At 38.1% G+C, this 19,851-nt stretch overlaps 1 protein-coding gene across 4 annotated transcripts in view; it reads right to left on the reverse strand.

Moving 5' to 3' along the window:
* Positions 1-586: 586 nt before the first annotated feature.
* The window catches only part of GMEB2 (glucocorticoid modulatory element binding protein 2), a 58,921-nt gene continuing 39,656 nt past the window's right edge, over positions 587-19,851 (reverse strand). For all 4 annotated transcript variants that reach the window (XM_020981598.2, XM_020981597.2, XM_078149897.1 and 1 more), the window contains 3 exons: positions 17,898-18,035; positions 17,146-17,268; positions 587-6,444 (listed from right to left, as the gene is read on the reverse strand). In XM_020981598.2, coding sequence (XP_020837257.1) covers positions 5,798-6,444; positions 17,146-17,268; positions 17,898-18,035 — 908 coding nt within the window. In that variant the 3' untranslated portion in view covers positions 587-5,797. The remainder of the gene's footprint in view (positions 6,445-17,145; positions 17,269-17,897; positions 18,036-19,851) is intronic.

The raw sequence follows: 19,851 nt of genomic DNA on the forward strand, positions 1-19,851 counted from the left end.
AGAAAAACTTAATGTTTGTGGATTTGAATTGAAAGAATGAGCTCCTTGAATGTCTTCTTCTAAGTCTATTACATACCAAAAGTTCAAGTGCATTTAATAGCTGACACTATAAGGTAGGATGTTTTTCATTGGACACAGAAACGATATTGTAAGATGAGCAACTGTGAATGACTTAGCTATTCTCAGCAATACAGTGATCTAAGACAATTCCAAAGGACTCATGATGAAAAATGCTGTCTACCGCTAGAGAAAAAACCCATGGAATCTGAGGGAAGATCAAAGCATACTCTTAAAACTTATTTTTCTTTTAGGGGGGGGAGGCTAGGTTTCTCCTTCATGAAATGACTTATATAGAAATAAGTTCTGCATGACTGCATATGTATAACCTATATCAAATTCATTGCCTTACCAATGAGGGGGGAGAGGAAGGAGGGTGGCAGAGAATTTGGAACTTAATTTTTTTTAATGTTAAAAATGGTTTTTACATGTAATGGGAAAAAATTAAAGATTAATTAAAAAAATTAAAAGGTAAGATGTTTTAAACTAAACCTGATTCAGAAATCCTCAATGACCAGGAGACACCAGATATGAAAAAAAATTTTTATTTTAAATCAAAATATCAAGCAGATACTGGCAAAAAACAATATACAAAACAGAACTCAAAATGTCAACCCTTCCTCCCAAATCATCTCTGAGCAGGCACTGATAGGAAACAAATATTCCCTTAGGAAAAGCAACTTTCAATTCCAGCTCTTCTGGAAAATGGAAGCCAAATAAAACCAGTCTGTCTGTATTTACAGTTTTCATTTTATGGCAAACCTGTCTCTTGTACATGGTTTCAAAGTATTCTTCTAGTCTTAGGGTTAAAAGTCCTGACCTATGTAAGGAGAGCAGTATCCTTTGAGAGTCAGGTGAGGGGAAACAATGCTAACTGGGACCTGTGTCCTAAAAAGACAGTACATAGAGTACATGTGCTATATTGTTAATTTACATAAATTAAAGAATAGAAAGAGCAGGGGGTTTTTTTTGGTGGGGGGCGGGGGGGGCCTGTTGTGTGCTGCTGCATATGAAAATGTTAACTACAGAAGCAACAACTAGCTTGCAGATGAGTTTAAGTGGGGTATGATTTCTTTAAGTATGCATCAGTATCTTCCAGAAGTCACACCTTTCCTAGTCCAGGCCCCTTCATTACCCAATTCCATATCCCGGCCTTGGCCCCATATTTCCAAGTGAAGCAAAAGATTCAATTATTAAAATATTATTTAAGGGTTTGAAAATAACAAGAACTTTTCATTCAACTGAAGTCAGCTTTTATTAGGTGCCATGAATACTAAAAGTTAACTAAGGAGTCACTACTGACAGGGCTCAAAGATTATTGTAAAGAACAAATGGATCCACACCTTCACACATTAAGAAAAAAAAATCCTCTCCCTTTTAAAACCATTTTCTAATTATGTTGGAAACTTAAACTGGTAGCATTATCCCCTAAGACTATGGCCCAAAGGTCTGAGGCTGTCCTTTTCTGCTTGATTTTATCTAGCCAGTGGCATGTCTTCAAAAAAAAAAATACAGGTCTTCAAAAATGCTCTTTTAGAAAAGCACTTTTTAGTGCTTTTGTGGTTGATCAACTCTTATAATGTACTGGTGGTGGAGTGAGGGAACAGGGTTAGCAAAACCATGAGCAAGAAGTTGAGAACGTGCTAACAATGAACAACAAAATTGTTGAGTTTTGTTTGTGGCACTTAATTGCTGCTTTTGATTTGTGCTAGGCTGTGAAACTCAATTTTCCCCTCATGAGTGAATAGGCCAAAATGGGGGGAAAAAAGGTTTCCTGCTCTTGCTTTAAGAAAATGAAGTGAAACTGACCCACTTACTCCATTTTAGCCCTTTAGCTTCATTTATTAGAGATCAAAGGATCACATATTTAGAGCTAGAAAGGATCATGGATGTTATAGACAGCATGAAAAGGGAAGAGTGCAATCAGGTATTTAAAATAGAAAACCACATGAAAGGCTTTTCCCAAGGGTAACAACCATTTTTTTTATTAGTGACATGATTCTTATCCCAACAGCACCCCATAAAGGAAAATATGAGGGTGACCATTGATAAGTCTGATATTCACTGAGTATATAGAGCCTTCAAGGTTGAGAACATTGACAAGATCAGCATAGCATCCTAGAAGCATCAGAAAAAACCTGTTGCTAGGTTGGCCAGCTGAACCATTGCTAACATAGTAAGGCTACAGGGCTTAATGAAAGTAGTAAGTATACTTTAACCTACAGCACTGGGGGAACATTTAGCCTTTGGACTTAGGTTCGTTACATCATGTATAAGATAATTTGAGTCAATACTACCACTCCCTTTTAATTCCCTATACTTATATCAAGTATAACCAGACTCCTACAGGTAATATGACTCATAACTGAAGTATGAAAAAATTGTTTTAAAAGTGAATATCTATAAATAAGTCAATATTGGTATGTAACCAGATGACTCATAACAAAAAAGTGAACAAAATTTAACAGAGAGAACACCAGCGCTTCAGTAATTTGACACAGTAAGAGAGTAGCGATATGGGATGAAAGTCACAATTGAGAAGTGGGAATGTCTTAGGAAAAGCAATAGATTTGTATATGAATCAATTCAAAGATGGAATATTGTGTGGCACATTTAAAATGAGCTTCATTCAAAGCCACACTACATTAAATTAAGTCACTTTTCTAACGGCTTTAAATAGAGTAAAGAGATAGTGAGTGACCTACTGGCCTCCTCATGTTGCCCTGATGTACTTAGGAAAAAGGATCCCCACAATAGCCACCAGTCAGACAATGAAATAAACGGGCTGCTGGGCTGCAAAACTGTTAAAGGAAACAAATGTAACTGGCTTGACCTATAAGCAAAGGCATAATTAGTCTATGAGGGCAGGAATTGGGCTATGGCCAAAATTTCCTTCAAAATACATGCACACACAAGTACACGTGCATGCACAAACATAAAGAAAAATATATTTTAGGCCATTGATGAGATTGTATAGTTTTAGCTGCCCTAGCAAAGTAAACTTACAACACAGGACACACTCTATACCCAGAAAGAAGTATAAGAAAAAACACTTCAATAAATATTTTCACTTCTTTCTATTTCTTAAGAAATTATACCTGACAGCTTTCAACTTCCTTTATCACCAAGTTCCCTGGAATAAGCTGTGAGGCTGCTGGAAAGAACACACATTGCAGCTGATCAGTCTTTCCCAGTAAATCAGGGGGCAATTTGAAGAAGGAATTTAAGAGTCAGCAAAGGCCAGAAAATTATGAAAAATAAAAACTTAAATGCAAGAATTTCCAAATTGGTAACTTTAATTAAAATTGTGACTCAGGCACTTTCATCTTTCAGATTACTGTAAGATATTTTCCTGTAAGAAAATGTCCTTAGTCTTCAAGAAAGAATTTTCCCCTTATTTAAAAAAAAAAAAGGGAAACTTCAAAGTTGATTACTGCAAAATCACTTTTTCTTCTCTTCCTTTGACCCAGAATGCAGCTTGGATTCTTTATTCTAAGACACTTCCCCTGGCAGCTCTAGAGTATCTCATGAGCAATGCTTTTGAGCACAGAACACCTTAGCAAGTTGCTTATGACCTCACAATCAAGAATTCAATGGTTTGATTCCTTACTACACTCTGACCATGAGCAAGGTCCTCCTAAATCCAGATCCAGAACAGGAAAGCCCTTCACTGCACACGATCTTTCTGCAGCCATCTATTTTGCTGTTTAAAACTTTTAGGACTAGCCACTAGGACTTCATGATTTAAATGTTATTGGCAAATCCAAAGAGGTGCTTTGAGGCCAGGGAAAACCATTGCTTAGGCACATCCAACTCTGCTATTTAAGCAGGATTTGTACACACCAGGCTTCCAGTTGTTGAAGGCTCAGGTGGCAGAGATAGTCAGTCTAAGTCTGACAAAGTGGCTATAGTGGTGGCTGCTGGGGATAAAACTATGATAACAAAGCTGCATGTGTGAAGTATGAGAGCAACATTTAGTAACCACCAAATTTAAATTTGAGAATCTTATAACAATAACAACATTTAACATACTGTATGTACCTTATTCATAGATTTACAAAAAACTGAGTTCCCTACCATTATCTAAATCTTACAGTTATATTTCTTGTAACCTGTTACTGTTTTACTATCTATTTGGTGCATCCCAACACCTGGGCAAAGCCTAATCATAACTGGGTTCCTAGATGATAGGTGTATTCTTAAGTTCCCAGGGGTCCTTCTTTAATACATGTGAATATAACACAATTTTGAAAACAACCTATAAGCTGTTGCAATACCCATTAAGAACCCATGCTTACTTCTTCTCAGAACAGGGTCCCCAAGTCCTACTAGCATAGAGAAAGCAAAGTAGCCCAAGAATTTTCAATATTGGTTCAGATAAACTCATGAGATTATCTGAGAAAGATGCTAACACAACGCTAGGCCATTTAAAAAATATAAAACATACAAACTCCAGAGTCATTTTAGGAAACCCATACACGTAGCATTCTTTTGTTTAAAATGCTACAAATTTAACTTTCCCTGAATGCTGAAATGATTCTTTTTGAAATATTCAAACTACTTGTTTAATCTAGCCTAGTCAGGATCATATATTGGACAAATAGACTGACTCATTAGCTCAATCTTCCCAGTTTGGGGTAAAATATTCACATTTATTGGCCCCTTTTATGCCCTCTCACCTCTTAGTACCCACCTTGAGACAGAGAAAGGAAGTCTGTGTCTCAATGTGGCCTGCTTTGAACTCACTCACCTGCACTTTGAAGATTCCTCTAAAGTTTTCTCCCAGACCTGTGTGTGTACACATATACATTATATGAACATATAATGTATATATAATTATAAAAGGAAGGGGGAGGAAGGAAACTATCCAAATTAAAACCTACAGAAAAACTGTGGGAAGACACCAAATCCATAGGATCCATGGATTTTCCACACTTGGGTATGGTCCCCAAGACCTTTATTATTGTCCCTTTTTTCCCTTGAACACTTCTCAGACCTCAGGCAAGGAACTTGGCTAGAATTGGAAAAAAAACCCAAAAAAACAGGCACATGTGACTACTGATTTGCACCAAGTTGTGCAGATACTTGCCACCCCAAGCTCCTAAGTCTTATACAGACCTCATCTGGTGCAAAAATGCATTAACTGAACTTTACCATATACCCTATGCTGTAAACCAAACTAACCTTCACAGGAAATGACAAGAAAGCGACAGAAAACCTGGGATTGAAACCCCAAGAATTGACATATAATGTTACTATTAGAGAATCAACATTTTCCTGAGGTTCTTTAGGTCCACGTCTACAAACATCTCTTCAATCTTTTTCATCCTCTACTTTTCATCCACCCTCTTATTTTACTTAGATTTGCTTCTTGCTAGTCATTCTCCTGCTATTTCTAAATGTGAAACCATGCTATTAAGCAATAGATGGAAAAATACATATCCCAGGAAAAAAGGGGGAGAAAAGTTTAGTACTTGAAAACTTTTCAGAAGTTGGTATAATTCATCTAACTTTTTTTTTTTGGTGTTTTCTCTCTCTCTCTTTCTCTCTTTGGTTCAGCAGCCTCACCATTACCCACTTTAGCCAAGTTATCTCTAAGTTTTGATTCCTTCTACCTTTTTTACTCTCATTTTCTTACTCTGCAGCACAGACTGGGAAAAGGCAGCTCTCAAAGACACAATCCATTTTTAAGTGTTCTGTTACAGGTCCATCTCCTCCTTTGAAAAAAAAAATTTTTCTTTTACTTCTGATCATGATCTTCTGACACCGTGGTTACCTCAATGGTGGTATGCTCCTCTGATGTTGCCCCACTCTCCACAGCACTAGATGGCATAGTCACAATTGTACTACCACTAGGAGACACCTGTGTTACGTTCTGTATGGTGGTGCCCAAGCCAGGCAAAGTGAGCAGCTGGAAAGGGCTCACCACTTTAACCACAGTGCTGCCATCCTGCATGGCTGCTGTGCTGAGTACAGTGAGGTTGGAAGCATCAGGATGGATCTCCACAGTGCTGGGAAAATTAGAACCTGAAGAAGCCAGTACAGTATATCCCCCAAGTAGTGGTGAGGCTGGGGAACTAGCAGGAGAAACTTGAGTTGAACTTTTCCCCAATATGGTAGATGGAAGAGTAGATACCACTTTGCTCAGTGGCAGGTTGGCAAGCTGAGAAACCGGTACTCCTTGAGTGAGGGCTATCTGTGCAGACTGAGTCAGTACTTGAGAGGTTATGGCAGCTGGCCCAGATGTAGCCCTCGTAAGTCGCGGACGTTTCATGGGAGGTGGAAGAGAGACAGGGGTCAAAGTCATTAGCACATTATTCAGGTGTTGGGATTTATGCTTCAGTTCCTTGGCTCTTTTCCGGTGCTCATCACACTGCTGCTCTAAAGCTGAGGGGGGAAACAAGAAACAAAATGAGGCAAGCCAATGACTGTGGAAAAATAAACCATCTGCAAATGATATGGAATCCAAACACAACAAAAATGTATTGAATGACATAAATCATGCTGAGCACTGTGCTATGGTCCTAGTGTAGTTTAGTTACAATACTACAGAGGCAAAACAAAGTGTCATAATATGAGCACTGTGGTTTAGAAGGAAGGTTGTTCCTGACAGGGGAACAGAGGTTTCATGAAGAGGCGATTATGTGAGTCAGATGTTAAAAGATGGATAAGAATTCAGCATGCACAGAGTGGGAGAGAGGATGTGAGCAAAAGCATAGAGACCAGAAAACATGATGGAGAACTACTCCAGGGACAGAGTGGTTCAGTTTGACTGAAGTGGATCATGTTTGGAATGCAAAGAGGAGAGTAATATGAAATAAGGCTAGAAAACAAAGGTGACAGCAGATTGAAGAGGGCTTGGATTTCTAGGCAAAGAAATTTCAACTTTATTTGATGGTTAATAGGGAACCGCTGGAGATTCTTTTTTTTACTGATATCTTTTTGTTTTTATATTGGCTTCTTCGCAAAATATACCTTCTCCCTGCCCCAGCCCCTTTCTATGAAGCAAAATTATCTCCTGTAACGATGATTTTTGTCTTTATAAAGAAGAAAAAAATCAGGTCAGCAAAGCCAGCTAACACATCACTCTATACCTGGGGCATTTTCTTTCCATCCAACATGTTGCAATACACTCCAGACAAAAGACCTTGCCTGGAAAAGTTAAGCCTTTCAGATCTTGAACTCCTACCCAAAGGCTCATGCTGCTTTGTTAGTGCCTCTGATGATCCACTATATCTAAAGCTCCAGACTTGCTTCACTCTATACACCAGTCATTTTCTTGCCATCTCATCTGTCATTAAGCATGTACTCTGACCACCTTTCCAGCTCTAGACTCATAATCAAATCAGTGTTACCACTGGGAATGGATCTACTATCCTATGGCTTACCCATCATCGCTGTGACTTAACAAAACACTCCTTCCAGACACCACTGCCCTATATGTATTATCTCCCACTATTATAAGCACCTTTAGGGAAAAGACTGTCTCCCTTTTGAATCTGTTTCCAGAAGCACTTAGCACAGTACTTCGCACACAGCTTCTTTATTTATCTTATCAACCAAGTATGAGTAAATACAACTTTCCACAACCCAAGGGAAAAAAGTGCATTTTCTTAATTCTTCTCCAGAGCCAAGCCTGGTCATTATAATTACACAGCATTCAGTTTTTTATTTGAATTGTTGTGCTCACTGTGGATATTATTTTCCTTGTTCTGCTTGCTTCTCTAGCAGCAAATGAGAACAACAATGCAAGGTGGTATAAATGGTACCAATAATAATTTCATACCTGTGTACCTCCTAACTCTACAAAAGAGTAAGGGGAAATGTCTTCTTATATCTCTTCTTTGGGACCTCGCTAATTCTTTATAATTTTGCAACATTCACTTTTGTCTTATGGCTGCTGTTCTTTACATTGACATTGTTGTCATTGTGCATACTTTTTCCTTGGTTCTGCTTACTTCACTCTTCATCCAGTTCATTTAAGTTCACACTTCTCCATAGTAATCACATTCATAATTTCTTACAGTATGGTAATATTCCATTGCATTCATGTATCATATTTTGTTTAGCCATTGCCCACTAGATGGGAACCTATTTTGTTTCCAGATCTTTACTACCACAAAATGGCTACTACAAAGATTTTGCTGTACACGGGACCTTTCAACCTGCTTAGGCTACATATCTACCTAACAATAGGATCTCTGGGTCAAAGGCATGGACATTTAAGTCACTTTTTTTTTTACCACCTATCAATTAATCAATTAACAGGCATTTATTGAGCACTTACTTGCAAAGGCAAGAAGACAGGTGATGGCTGGGTCAGGATGGGCTGAAGTAGGGAGGGACCTAAAGCAAGGAGATCAATTAAGCAGGCTATTGTAATAGTCAAAGTAAGAGGAGAAAAGGGCCTGACCAAGGGTGGTGGCTATGGGAATCAGAAGGGGCAAAGTATGCAATAGATGTGAAGAAAGGACATGATCTGGCAATTGACAGGATATATAGGGTGAGTGAGAATGAGGAGAGAGGGATAAGACTGAGGTTGTGAACCTAGGTGACTAGAAGGATGGTAGTACTCTGGACAGTTATAGAGAAGTTCAGAAGAGTAGACTGAGGAGAAAAGATGAGTTCTGTTTTGGACATGTTGAGTTTGAAATGCCTATGAGTATTCCAGTTCAAAATGTTGAACAGGCAGTTAATGAGGCAGGATTAAAGCTCAGGAAAAAGACTAGGATGGGAGATCCATATTGATCTATCCAAGACTGAGTATTGCAAGCTACTTTTGCTCCTTCATACAAGGTGAAGAAAATCACACAACTGTTCTAACTGGGTCCACTACAAATGTATAGTACGCAGCATCAACTAGGCCCTTGTTGCTGCTAGGCAATCCTTCTACACTTCCTCTGTCAACTTACTATCCCACTTTCCACAGAGACTCAAACTTTTCCAACCTTTCCTCAAAAGTCTCATGGCTCCCCCTCTCCCTCTCCTCGCAGTTGAGAACCTTGCTTCATATTTTACAGGAAAAATCAAGGCTATTCACTGTGAGCTCCCTCTTCTACCCTCTTCCTCATCTCCTATCACTCAGATGCTGCCACCATCTCCTCCTTCACCCTCGTATTAGAAAAAGCAGTCTTTCTTAATAAGGCAAACCCCTCTACCTGTACAAGCAATTCCATTCTATCCTGTTTCTTCCTCCAACAGACTGACCCCTCTGCCATCCTCACTCTATCACTTATTTTAATCTCTCCCTGTCTATTATCTACAAACATCCTCCCTCATCCTCAAAAAACCTTCATTTGATCCTTCCATCCCCACTATTTTCCTATATCTCTTTTGTCCTTTGTGACAAAATTCTACAACAGGTGCCTCTACTTTCTCTCCTCTCACTTTCTTCTTAAGCTTCTGACCTTTTCATTCCACTGCAATTGTTCTCTGCAAAGTCACCAATGATCTTAATCGACAAATCCAATGGCATTTTCTCACTCTTCTTGACCTCTCTGCAGGCTTTTGACATTGTTGAACATCCTCTTCTCTCTATGTTTTTTGGGATACCACTCTCTCCTGATTCTCTTTCTACCTATCTGACTACTCCTTCTCAGTCTCCTTTGCTAGATCCGCCTCCAGATCACAACCTCTAACCATAGGTGTCCCTAAAGGTTTCTGTCCTGAGCCTTCTTCTCTTCTCTTCTCTCTCTATACTGCTTCACTTGGTGATCTCATCAGCTCCCATGGATTTAATTATCATTTCTACGATGATTCTCAAATCTAATGATTCTTATATATACCTATCTTTGTCTAACTTCTTTTACTGACCTCCAGTCTCCCTTCTACACATGATTTTCAACCATCTTCAACTGGATGCCCAATAGATATCTTAAACTCAAAATGTCCAAACTGAACTCCTTATCTTTCCTCCTAAACCCTTCCCTCAACAACTTCTTTATTATTGTCAAAGGCACTGCTATCCTGCCAGTCCTCTAGGCTCATAATCTGGGTTGTCATGCTTGACTTCTGTTTCTCACCACCACTCCCCACATCCAATCTGTTGTCATGTCAGTTTCACTTCTTCAACATCTCTCAAATATGCCCCCTTATCCCCTCTGACACTGCTACTACTGTGATGCAGGCCCTTATCAACTCACACTTGTACTGCAATTACCTGCCTCAAGTTTCTCCCCACTGCAAGTCATCCACAAAAGTCTAAATTTTCCTAAAGTACAGATCTAACCGTGTCACTAGCCCCACTCCACCCTCATTCAATAAACTCTAGTGCTATCATCTTCAAGGTCAAATACAAAAATGTGTGTTTGGTGTTGAAAGCCTTTCATAATATAGCCTTCCCACCACATTTTTCAGTCTTCTTACACCTTACTCCCTGGCAAATACTCTAATTCAACAACACTGGCCTCTTCGTTGCTTCACAAATCTCTTGGCTCCAGGCATTTTCTCTGGATATCCCCCATGACTAAAATGCTTCAAAATGGCTGCACCAAATCGAAGCTAAACCAATGGTATGCCTGTTCTTCTACAACCCTTCCAACACTATTACCATCTTTTCTCATCTTTAAATTGTTCAGGTTGAAGTGAAACCTCAGAATTGTTTTGTTCTGAATTTCTCTTATAATTAGACATATGGAACAATGTTCCATATAGATAATAGCATGTTTTAATATTTCTTTATATCTCATGGAGTCATTAGCTTCTATAGGGTCAATTCTAATTTTCAGGGAGTTGTTTTTTTCCCCCTTGGGTAAGGTTTTTTACATCTTGTTCCAAGCTGTTAATTCTCCTTTTGTAGTTTTCTTACAGAGTTCTCATTTTTATTCCAATTTTTTCCCCTATCACTCTCATTCAGTCTCTAACCATTTTTATTTTTTTCTTTAAATTCTTGCTTTATATCTTCTAGGAATTCTAGTTGGACTTTTACCCAAGCTGCATTTTTCCTGAGGCTTTGCTTATAATTATTTTGGAGTCATTCTTTTCTGAGTCTATCTCAAGTTTCCTGTCACTATAACAACTCTCTGTGGTAGGACTGCTTGTTATCACAACCTACTTCCTGGCTTTGGACTTTATGTTAGGGCCAGGCTCTGCACACTTCTGGGGGGAATGTCTGAGCTGAGCTTCTGTCCTCTTGGGACCTTCTGCAGCTTTCTTGGCATACTGGGTGTTGTATTATTCTGCTATTTCAGGGACCTGCAAGTCAGTGCTCCCAAAATGGTGTAATCCAGGGCAAAGTCTGCTTACTGTCCTCCTGGTCTGAGCTCCGCAGGTTTCTGACTCTGATTTGGATCTCTCAGCAACATGCTTGTGGGTTTGTCCAAGGTTGAAATTTCCAGTAGATTGCTATTAGACTCAGCCACTATCAAGCTGGTTGGGAAGTTCTGCAGGAGAGAACTCTAGGCTCCCTTTTTGTATGGGATTCCTGCACTGGTTATTCCACTGCAGGCTTCAGCTGGCAGAAATGCTTTCCTGTTCTCCTCCAGGGGTCATAGCTACACAGCTATTATTTACTTCTGTTTCTCTTTCAGTGAACAGTCCAAGACTCACACCCAATCCTCATCTTGGAAAGCCACTCCTAGGCACAGAACCCTTCTCCTTATTCCTCTCTGTCTCTATGACCAGGATCAGGATAGCAAGCAACAAGTTTGCCAGATGTCACTCATTTGCACACCCTGCAACAGTCGGGTTGGGGGAAGCCCCTGGCACCTCTTCCTGCCCAGGTGCACAACCTTAGTCTTCTTTCAGTATCTGGTGCTTGAATCTTCCATGAGACACACTCCTGGCCATGAGACACCCTTCCCTGATGTCCATGCATCTCTTTGTCTCCCTGTGCTGACCTGGGCTACACACTGCAACAATGACTCACTGGTTTTTTTTTTTTTATTTCTTGAAAAGAACTTGGTCTGGTGTGTTTTCTTGATCTTTGTGGCAGTGCTGGGGCAGGCAGGGGAGAACCTGGCCTATACTTCTTCCTGCTACCCTGCCATCCTGGCTCTGTACCGCGCCCTCCCCTCCAGCACATATTCTTAGTGCAAAAGTTTTTCAGTTTCATGTAACTGAAATGGTCTACTTAATCTTTTGTGATCACCTCTGTCCCTTGTTTTCTTAAGAACTCTCCCCCAAGCCATACCTGTAAAAAATACCTGATCTCATTCTCTGTCAACAAAGATTTTTAGAGCCATGGAGACTAATTTTTGACTAAAGGATATGTGGAGGACTGGAAAAATGTAACTGGGAAGACCTCTTAGGAGACTTACAAAAAGTCCAAGTGAGAAGTTGTAAAGTCATATACTAAGATGTTGTTAGTGGAAACAGAGAAAAGGGGATGGAACAAAAGATATTATCAGAAGTAGAATCAAGAGGATTTGGAAACTACCTAAGAGAAGTAAGCAAAACAGAATAATCAAAGATAAGACCAGTATTTCAAACATAGGAAGAGCATGATGTAGCAAAAAAAAATCACCATATTTATAGTCAAAAGGCTCAGAATACCTGGATTTGAATTCCAGCCTGACATTTAATTGTGCGACATAAGGCATCATAGATGAATCTGAAGGAATAAATTATCTCAAATGATCCCTTCCAGCCCTAACATTCTGACTTCATGGGTAAAAGGTGATATCCATCCTTGAAGTAATGAAGTTAGGAGGAGCAGATTTATAGCAAAAGATAATAATTTTAATTTGGGGCACATTTAATTTAAAGTGATGGTGTGAAATCTAGCTGGAGCTGTCTTGTAGATAGTTGGAGATGTAGGTCTAGAGCTTACAAAAAAAAATGAGAGCCAGAGAAAAACATTTTGGATTCATCTAAATGAAGACAGAAGCTAAAGCTATGGGAATGAATGAAACTGCCTTGTGATAAGACTATACAGAGAAAAGAGAAGATGAAAGAGGACAAAGTTTGGTAAGCATCCATTCTTAAAGTATCAGGAAGAAGAAGAGGAACCAATGAAAGAAACAAAGATAAGTTATCTAAGTAGGAGAATTATGAGTATGGTGAGTCAGAACTTCTCTAAGTTTATAGCTTCCTTTCTTACTCCAACTGCACTATTTGTTAGTGCAAACGTTTTTCAATTTCTTGTAACTGATATTACCTATTTCATCCTCTGTGATGGATGGCCATTATCTCTTATATGCTTAAGAACTCTCCCTCCAGCCATATCTGTGAAACATCTGAAAAAGCTTTAGTAGAAGTGGTCAAAAATGTAGAATGCTATGCAGAAGTCACAGAATATAGATACTTCACTGGATCTGTAAGCTAAATGATGTGGATATTTCCTCAATAATGCAAACTGCAAACCACCTTTTGTGAGTCTTGTTCATGCTCTCCCAAAAATTTACCATGGGGCTCAACCAACTGGGCTAGTGGCTTTCCTAACATTCTTTTCATATTGCATGGATACCAATGAAGAAAGCATGAAGGCTGTCAGTTATCCTTTGCTCTTCTTATGGGACTAGCCCATCTTTTTTTTCTGTTGTACATTTCTCCAATAGCATCCTTTATACCAATTCCTTATTTGTAGCACTTTTCAGTCTGCTCACATTCATCATGTGCTTCTTCTTTGCTCTCTGGATGATCTTCAACTTCAGTTCTCCAAAAACTATCATATGCCATGAATCATAGTTATATATCACCAGTGGAAGAAAACAGGTGTTCAAAAGATGGATCTTTGTTTAATTTTTAAAATCATGCAGTTTCCCAAAGGCAAACCTCCTTTTCCTGTTCAATTCTGGGTCTAGCTCAATGCTCATTTTAAGTGTTTGTCTAAAATTATGTTAGGACAACTCTAAGTTGTATATGCAAATGAACACAGTCTAAACAATAAATATTCTTCATCCTTTTGGTTTTTCTATTTTGATAGGTAGGCCAAAAAGTTGAGTGATTATGAATTTGGAGTCCATATATTCTGAGGCTTGATGTGATCAGCATGTCACCCACAAACAGGAATACCTGAAATCCTCATTGTTTATGTGGAATCTCTCTTAAACTTGGACTCTATATTGATCATCTTTTATGATGGTGGCAAATGCCTTTGTCAAACATACATCTCCTGTTCTCCCTATTGTTATATCTTTCAAGGTACTGTCTATGATTTTCACATATACATGGGAAAAACCTTCTGGAAGAGAGCCTTTAGAGTGACATTTTTGTTCTACCAAATCAAATCTTTTTTATAATCATCAAACAATAAGCAGAATGGGATCCTGTAATCTCTAGAATTCAGATAAAATTATGTGACTATAAAGATATAATCTAATGTAGAATATCACTTATGAAAGCCTGACCAAAGACTTCATTAGAAACTCCCTCAGTGTGTGCATATATTACTCTCATAAAAATGTTGTAGAGATGGGAAAATAGGCACATAGGTTGGTAGTTAACGATGTTCTTTCTGTTGCCTTTTAAAAATGATAATGAGGTTTATAATTTTCCCCCATATCTTTGGCTATATACCGTGAGACTTATACATGCCATGTATGTATAGATATATGTATGAGTGTGTGTGTACACACATATATGTGTATATATATATATGCTGTATATAATATATATATACATGTATTCTTACACATACTCTTGCACAAATGTATGTATACACACATAGATATGCGAATGTATACATATACACATACTCTACAATTACTATTTTGCTTTTATCATTCTTGTCAATCTGCTGGGTATTTATCTCATAGGGGCACTTCTACTAGGGGCTTGGAATGGGTGGGGAAGGTGGGTCAGTTGGTGGATAGAAATTGATATGGGAAAAGAAGAAAGTTATACTTTATTCACTGAAATTAATTTAACTAAATATGGCTATAATTTAACTATATGGCTATACACAATATATATTGTATTATAACTACAAGTATAAGTAGCTGTAATGTTGTTCAATATTAGGATTTCAAGTAAAAGCTTAATTAAAAATTGCACCTAATCACTAATAATAAGAGAAATATAAACTAAAACAATTCTGAGGTTCCACCTCATCGGCAAAGATGTCAAAAGAGGAAACAGCCATTGTTGGAGGGGTTTTGAGAAGACAGGGTCACTAATTCACTATTGGCAGAGTTACGAATTAACTCAAACATTCTGGAAAACAATTTGAAATTATTTGAAATTATATCCCTAAAGTCACTAAACTATATTTTTACTCACTTTCACTTTTACTTATATGCCTATAAATAGTCATGTCCCCCAAGGACATCAAAGACAAAAGGATCTATAAGGAGCAAGCATACTTACAACAACACTTTTTGTGGTAGCAGAGAACTAGAAACAAAGTAAGTGCCCATGAATTGAGAAGTGGCAGTACAAATCCCAGTATGCATATATAATGAGATTTTATTGTTCCATATGAAGTGATGAATATGATAGTTTCAGAGAAATATGGAGGGATTTATGTGAATTTATACAGAACCAGTAGAACAATTTATGTTGATGATAATAATATGAGAGGAAACAACTTTGAGAGACCTCAGGACTCTGACTTCAAAAGACTTAGAAGAGAAGCAATGGACTGGAGGTGCAGAAATCAGACAAGTATTCTCAAATATAACCGATGCACTGGTTTTGTAACAAGGGAAAACTTTTACTAAGGGATTCAGAGGAAGATAGGTAAGTAATGATAGACACAGTGGAAAAAAGACCATTAATAAATTTTATTTTTAAAAGATGCATATCCAGGACTATAATGTTAAAATTCACATGTTCATTCCACTATCCTTGTACCCTGACTTCTGACCACCAAAACACTGAAAATGCATTCTCTAAGGTTACCAACAATTTCTTAATTGCTAAACCAACAGACTTTTCTTGACCTTATCTTCATTGACCTGTTTAATGTTTGATACTACTGACCATCCCCTCTGGATACTCTCTCTTATCTGGGCTTTCCTGGTTCTCCAATTACCTGTTTGCTCTTTCTTAGTTTCTTGCTGGAACTTCACCCATGTGCTGCCCCTATATGTTTTCTAGAGGTCTAACCGACACCCTCTTCTCCATGCACTTTCCCCCTACACCCTCTTCTCCATGCACTTTCATATAAACTCCCATGGATTCAAATACTCTATAAGAATCACTTCCAAATCTATATATCCATCTCTTATTTTTCTCCTGAGTTTTAGTCCCATATTACCAATTACATTTCCACCTGAACATCCCATAGAAATCTAAAAAATGGAACCAACTCATCTTGACTAAAGACAGAACAGTAGAGTAGAAAGTTGGAGGATCTGTGTGACTTTGAACAAGTCATATAACCTTCCTGGGCCTCAGTCTCCTCATCTGTTAAAAAAAATGTGTGAGTTGAACTATATGGCATCTCAAGTCCCTTCATACTCTAGAATTATAATCCTAAATTCTTTATGCCTATTGGAAGCACTACTATTCTCCAATTGGTCAAGTACAAAACCTCAAAGGGATCTTTGATTCTTCTCTTTCTCACTCCTCATATCCAACCAACTGCCAAGTTTGCTTGTTTTTGCCTTTACAACATCTCTCTCTCACATACCATCTCCCTCCACTCACCCAGTCACCAACCCATCTACTTGGCTCTTATCACCTTTCACATAAACTATGGTCTTTCTGACTCCAATCTCTCTCCTCTCCAATTTGTCTATCCCCTCAGTTGCTAACATTCTCCTCCCTCCCTCAAATTACTTTGTAATTACTCTGTGTATACTTTCTATTTACTTATCCATTTACATGTTGTTTCCCCCCAACAGAAGATAAACTGCTTGAGGACAAGAACTGCTGTGTTTTTGTCTTTGTTTTACCAGTATGTAGGACAGTGACTAGCCCATGGAAGCACTTAATAACTATTTGCTGAACTGAACTGAAATGAACATTTCATACTTATTGTTTAGTCAGTAAAATACAGTATGCATCAATATAGGTATGACAGCACATAATCCAAAAATAATAACGTGCAGTTTTGAATTTATACAACACTCATTTGCTGCTAGTAATGGAGATAATCATTGTTCGACAGATTTCTTAACATACACCCTGGGAAAACCATTCTTTTCTAAAGCATGATACTTGGCCATAATTATGGCTGGGGTTTTTTGCCCCAGTGGTACATACCTGCCAAATCTCGAGTATACTGTTCTCGGGAGCGGTCCATTTGGCATTTGTGACTAGCCAGGACTTTCTTCACTAAATCCAACATTCCAAAGTTCTGTACAATGTTGTTGAGTAAGACAGCATCTTTAAAAGAAAATGTAAGACAGGAACAATAATCTCTGAAAGAAGACTGAAAACTTCCCAAAGGAAGACTCTGAATTGCTTTCAAGAACACATACTAGAAACTAGACCCAAAACAACTTTTTAAATAAGCAAATTATCTTGGTATTTTCCTTAGGAAAACAACCAACCAGGATACCAAAGTAAGAGCTATCTAAAGGAAAGAGGTTATAAAATGTAAACAAAACTTCTTAAAATCTTGAGGATTCTTTAATATAGGTTCTTACCATAAAAGGTGGAATCTTTGATCTAGGTTTTACTTTGTAGCCTATATTTCTTATAAGACTCTGATGCTATTCATACAGTACAGAAGACTTGACTTATAATAAACTAAATAAGGTACAATTTTCTTAACTGGCAGCAAGAATTCCTAAAACAGTTGGAAAAATATCTGGCTGACAGATTAAAAATCAGACTTTTATAGGACAGTTAGCCCCATGCTATAGGATGGATATTAGCTATGATTCTCCCAGACTTACCTCTATTGAGGCAGGAAAATGGAACTAAAAGAGGGAAGGTAATGTACTAATCATCAAACAATACAGGGACAAAAATCTGGGACAACTGTGGTATCATAGCTATCAAATTATCACCTCGAAGCTGTAAGGGAGGATCCTGGACCCGCTGCTGCAATCCCTTCATCATCTCTACCAGCTCCTGGTGAAACTCTTGAATCACTTCTTCTAACAGACCAGCATCCTTCAGCCCTCGCCAAAAGGCAAAAGTCTCATCTGGAGAAATACAAAGAAAATAATCTCTGGTGTCAAGAATGAAGTTTTACTGCAATTAACAATGCCTCTGTCTTCTCAGAATTCAATTCAGCAAAGATTAATTACATACTTTCTATACACAAGGCACTATGCTAGAGTCTAGGGCTCAAAAACCAAATTTTAGCAGTCCTTTCCCTTGAGGAGATAACATTCTATTGAGAAGAAACAACACGCAAATAATTAAGTATAATAGAATGTAATTTGAGGAAGGAGAGACTACTTGCAACTGGGGTGGAAGGGAAGGTGTCACACAGTGGGTGGCACCTAAGCTAAGCCTTAAAAAAAAGTAGAATGGAATTGAATATGGTCCTAGCATATAAGAAACAGGTCTTTCATTTCAGGATTTCAAGTCTTTCATTTCAGGATTTCAGAGAGCCTCAGAGTAGGAAGAAAAATCCAATCTCCTCTAGTCCAATCCATGCCTGAACAAGAATCCCCTCTATAACATTACCAGTGAATGGTCATATAGCAATGGGAAGCCTACTACCTCCTAAGGTACTTCATTCCTCTTTCAGACAGCTGTAATTGTTAGAAAGTTTTTCATTAAGCTATAAACTGCTTCTGTAACTTCCACTCACATTGCTCCAAGCTCTGTCATCTAGGAACAGAAAGAAGAATGACCCTTCCACATATTTAAATGTAGCTATCACATTCTCTTCTCCAGGGTAAACAAACCCAATCCTTTCAAACAACAAACATATAGCATGGCCTTCTACCATCCTGGTTACACTCCTCTGGACCACCTCTAACTGGTCAATGTATTTGCTAAAATGTAGTACTCATAACTAAACCCAGTACTGTAGATTGATCTGAAGAGGGCAGAGTCACCTCCCATGTTTTAAATGTTAAATGTCTACTAATGCTGCCTAAGAAGAAATTAACTTTTTTGTTGCCATGTCATACTACTGACTTGTGTTTATTTTATAGATCACCAAAAAACTCAACTCATTTTCAAGAGTTACTGCCTAGCCAGGTGTTCCCCATCCTGTATTTCTGCTGATGATTTCTTGAATCCAAGTACAGAGCTTTATACTTATTCCTATTTCTTCTTTGTAGAAGATATCACAGGAAGAACGTACCTCCCCAAAAGTGAGAAAAAAAAATCATGGGCTATAGTAATACCTAAAAGATGACTAAGACTATCAGTAACTACTAACCCATAATGGCTATTTAATCATTTTTATAGACTCTTTAAAAGAAGAATCTACATATGCATCTGTGTCATACTTGATATTAAATGAGAAGAGAACAGGGAAGCTTTTGTAAGGGATTTTCTATAACAGACCATATTCTTTAACTGTTTTAAGTGATTCAAAGGTACACAGAATACAAGATTCTATTTTTTTGTTTGTTACATTTGACTCAAGTAGAGCAAAACAGAACCTTAAGGGCTCTCCTTTAAGGAATAAGGAGTTTCTCTTGCATATGCTCTGATTATACAAGATTCCTTAATAAATGCAACCACAGAAATAACTTTATTCAATAATCTTTTGACTGTTAATATCTAGTGAGAAATATACCAAGAAAGTGTGTCCTAGTCAAAGATGTGCACACTGTCATGGATCTCTTGAACAGAGAAGGTTCCAATGATAGAGGGAATGCCCATAGATGATGAGGGTCTCCCAGTGTTCTTGTTTGATAGGCAATGGTTGGGACCTGATGCAGTCATCACATTACAGAGCTTCCTCAATGACAAGAGATTAGCCAATCAATCTAACCAGGAAAAACTAAACGGATAGAAATGCCTACTGTGTGGACCATGACATGCCTTTGGATA

Source organism: Phascolarctos cinereus, unplaced genomic scaffold (assembly GCF_003287225.1).
Source record: "Phascolarctos cinereus isolate Bilbo 61053 unplaced genomic scaffold, phaCin_HiC Scaffold_2;HRSCAF=192, whole genome shotgun sequence".
NCBI lineage: Eukaryota > Metazoa > Chordata > Mammalia > Diprotodontia > Phascolarctidae > Phascolarctos > Phascolarctos cinereus.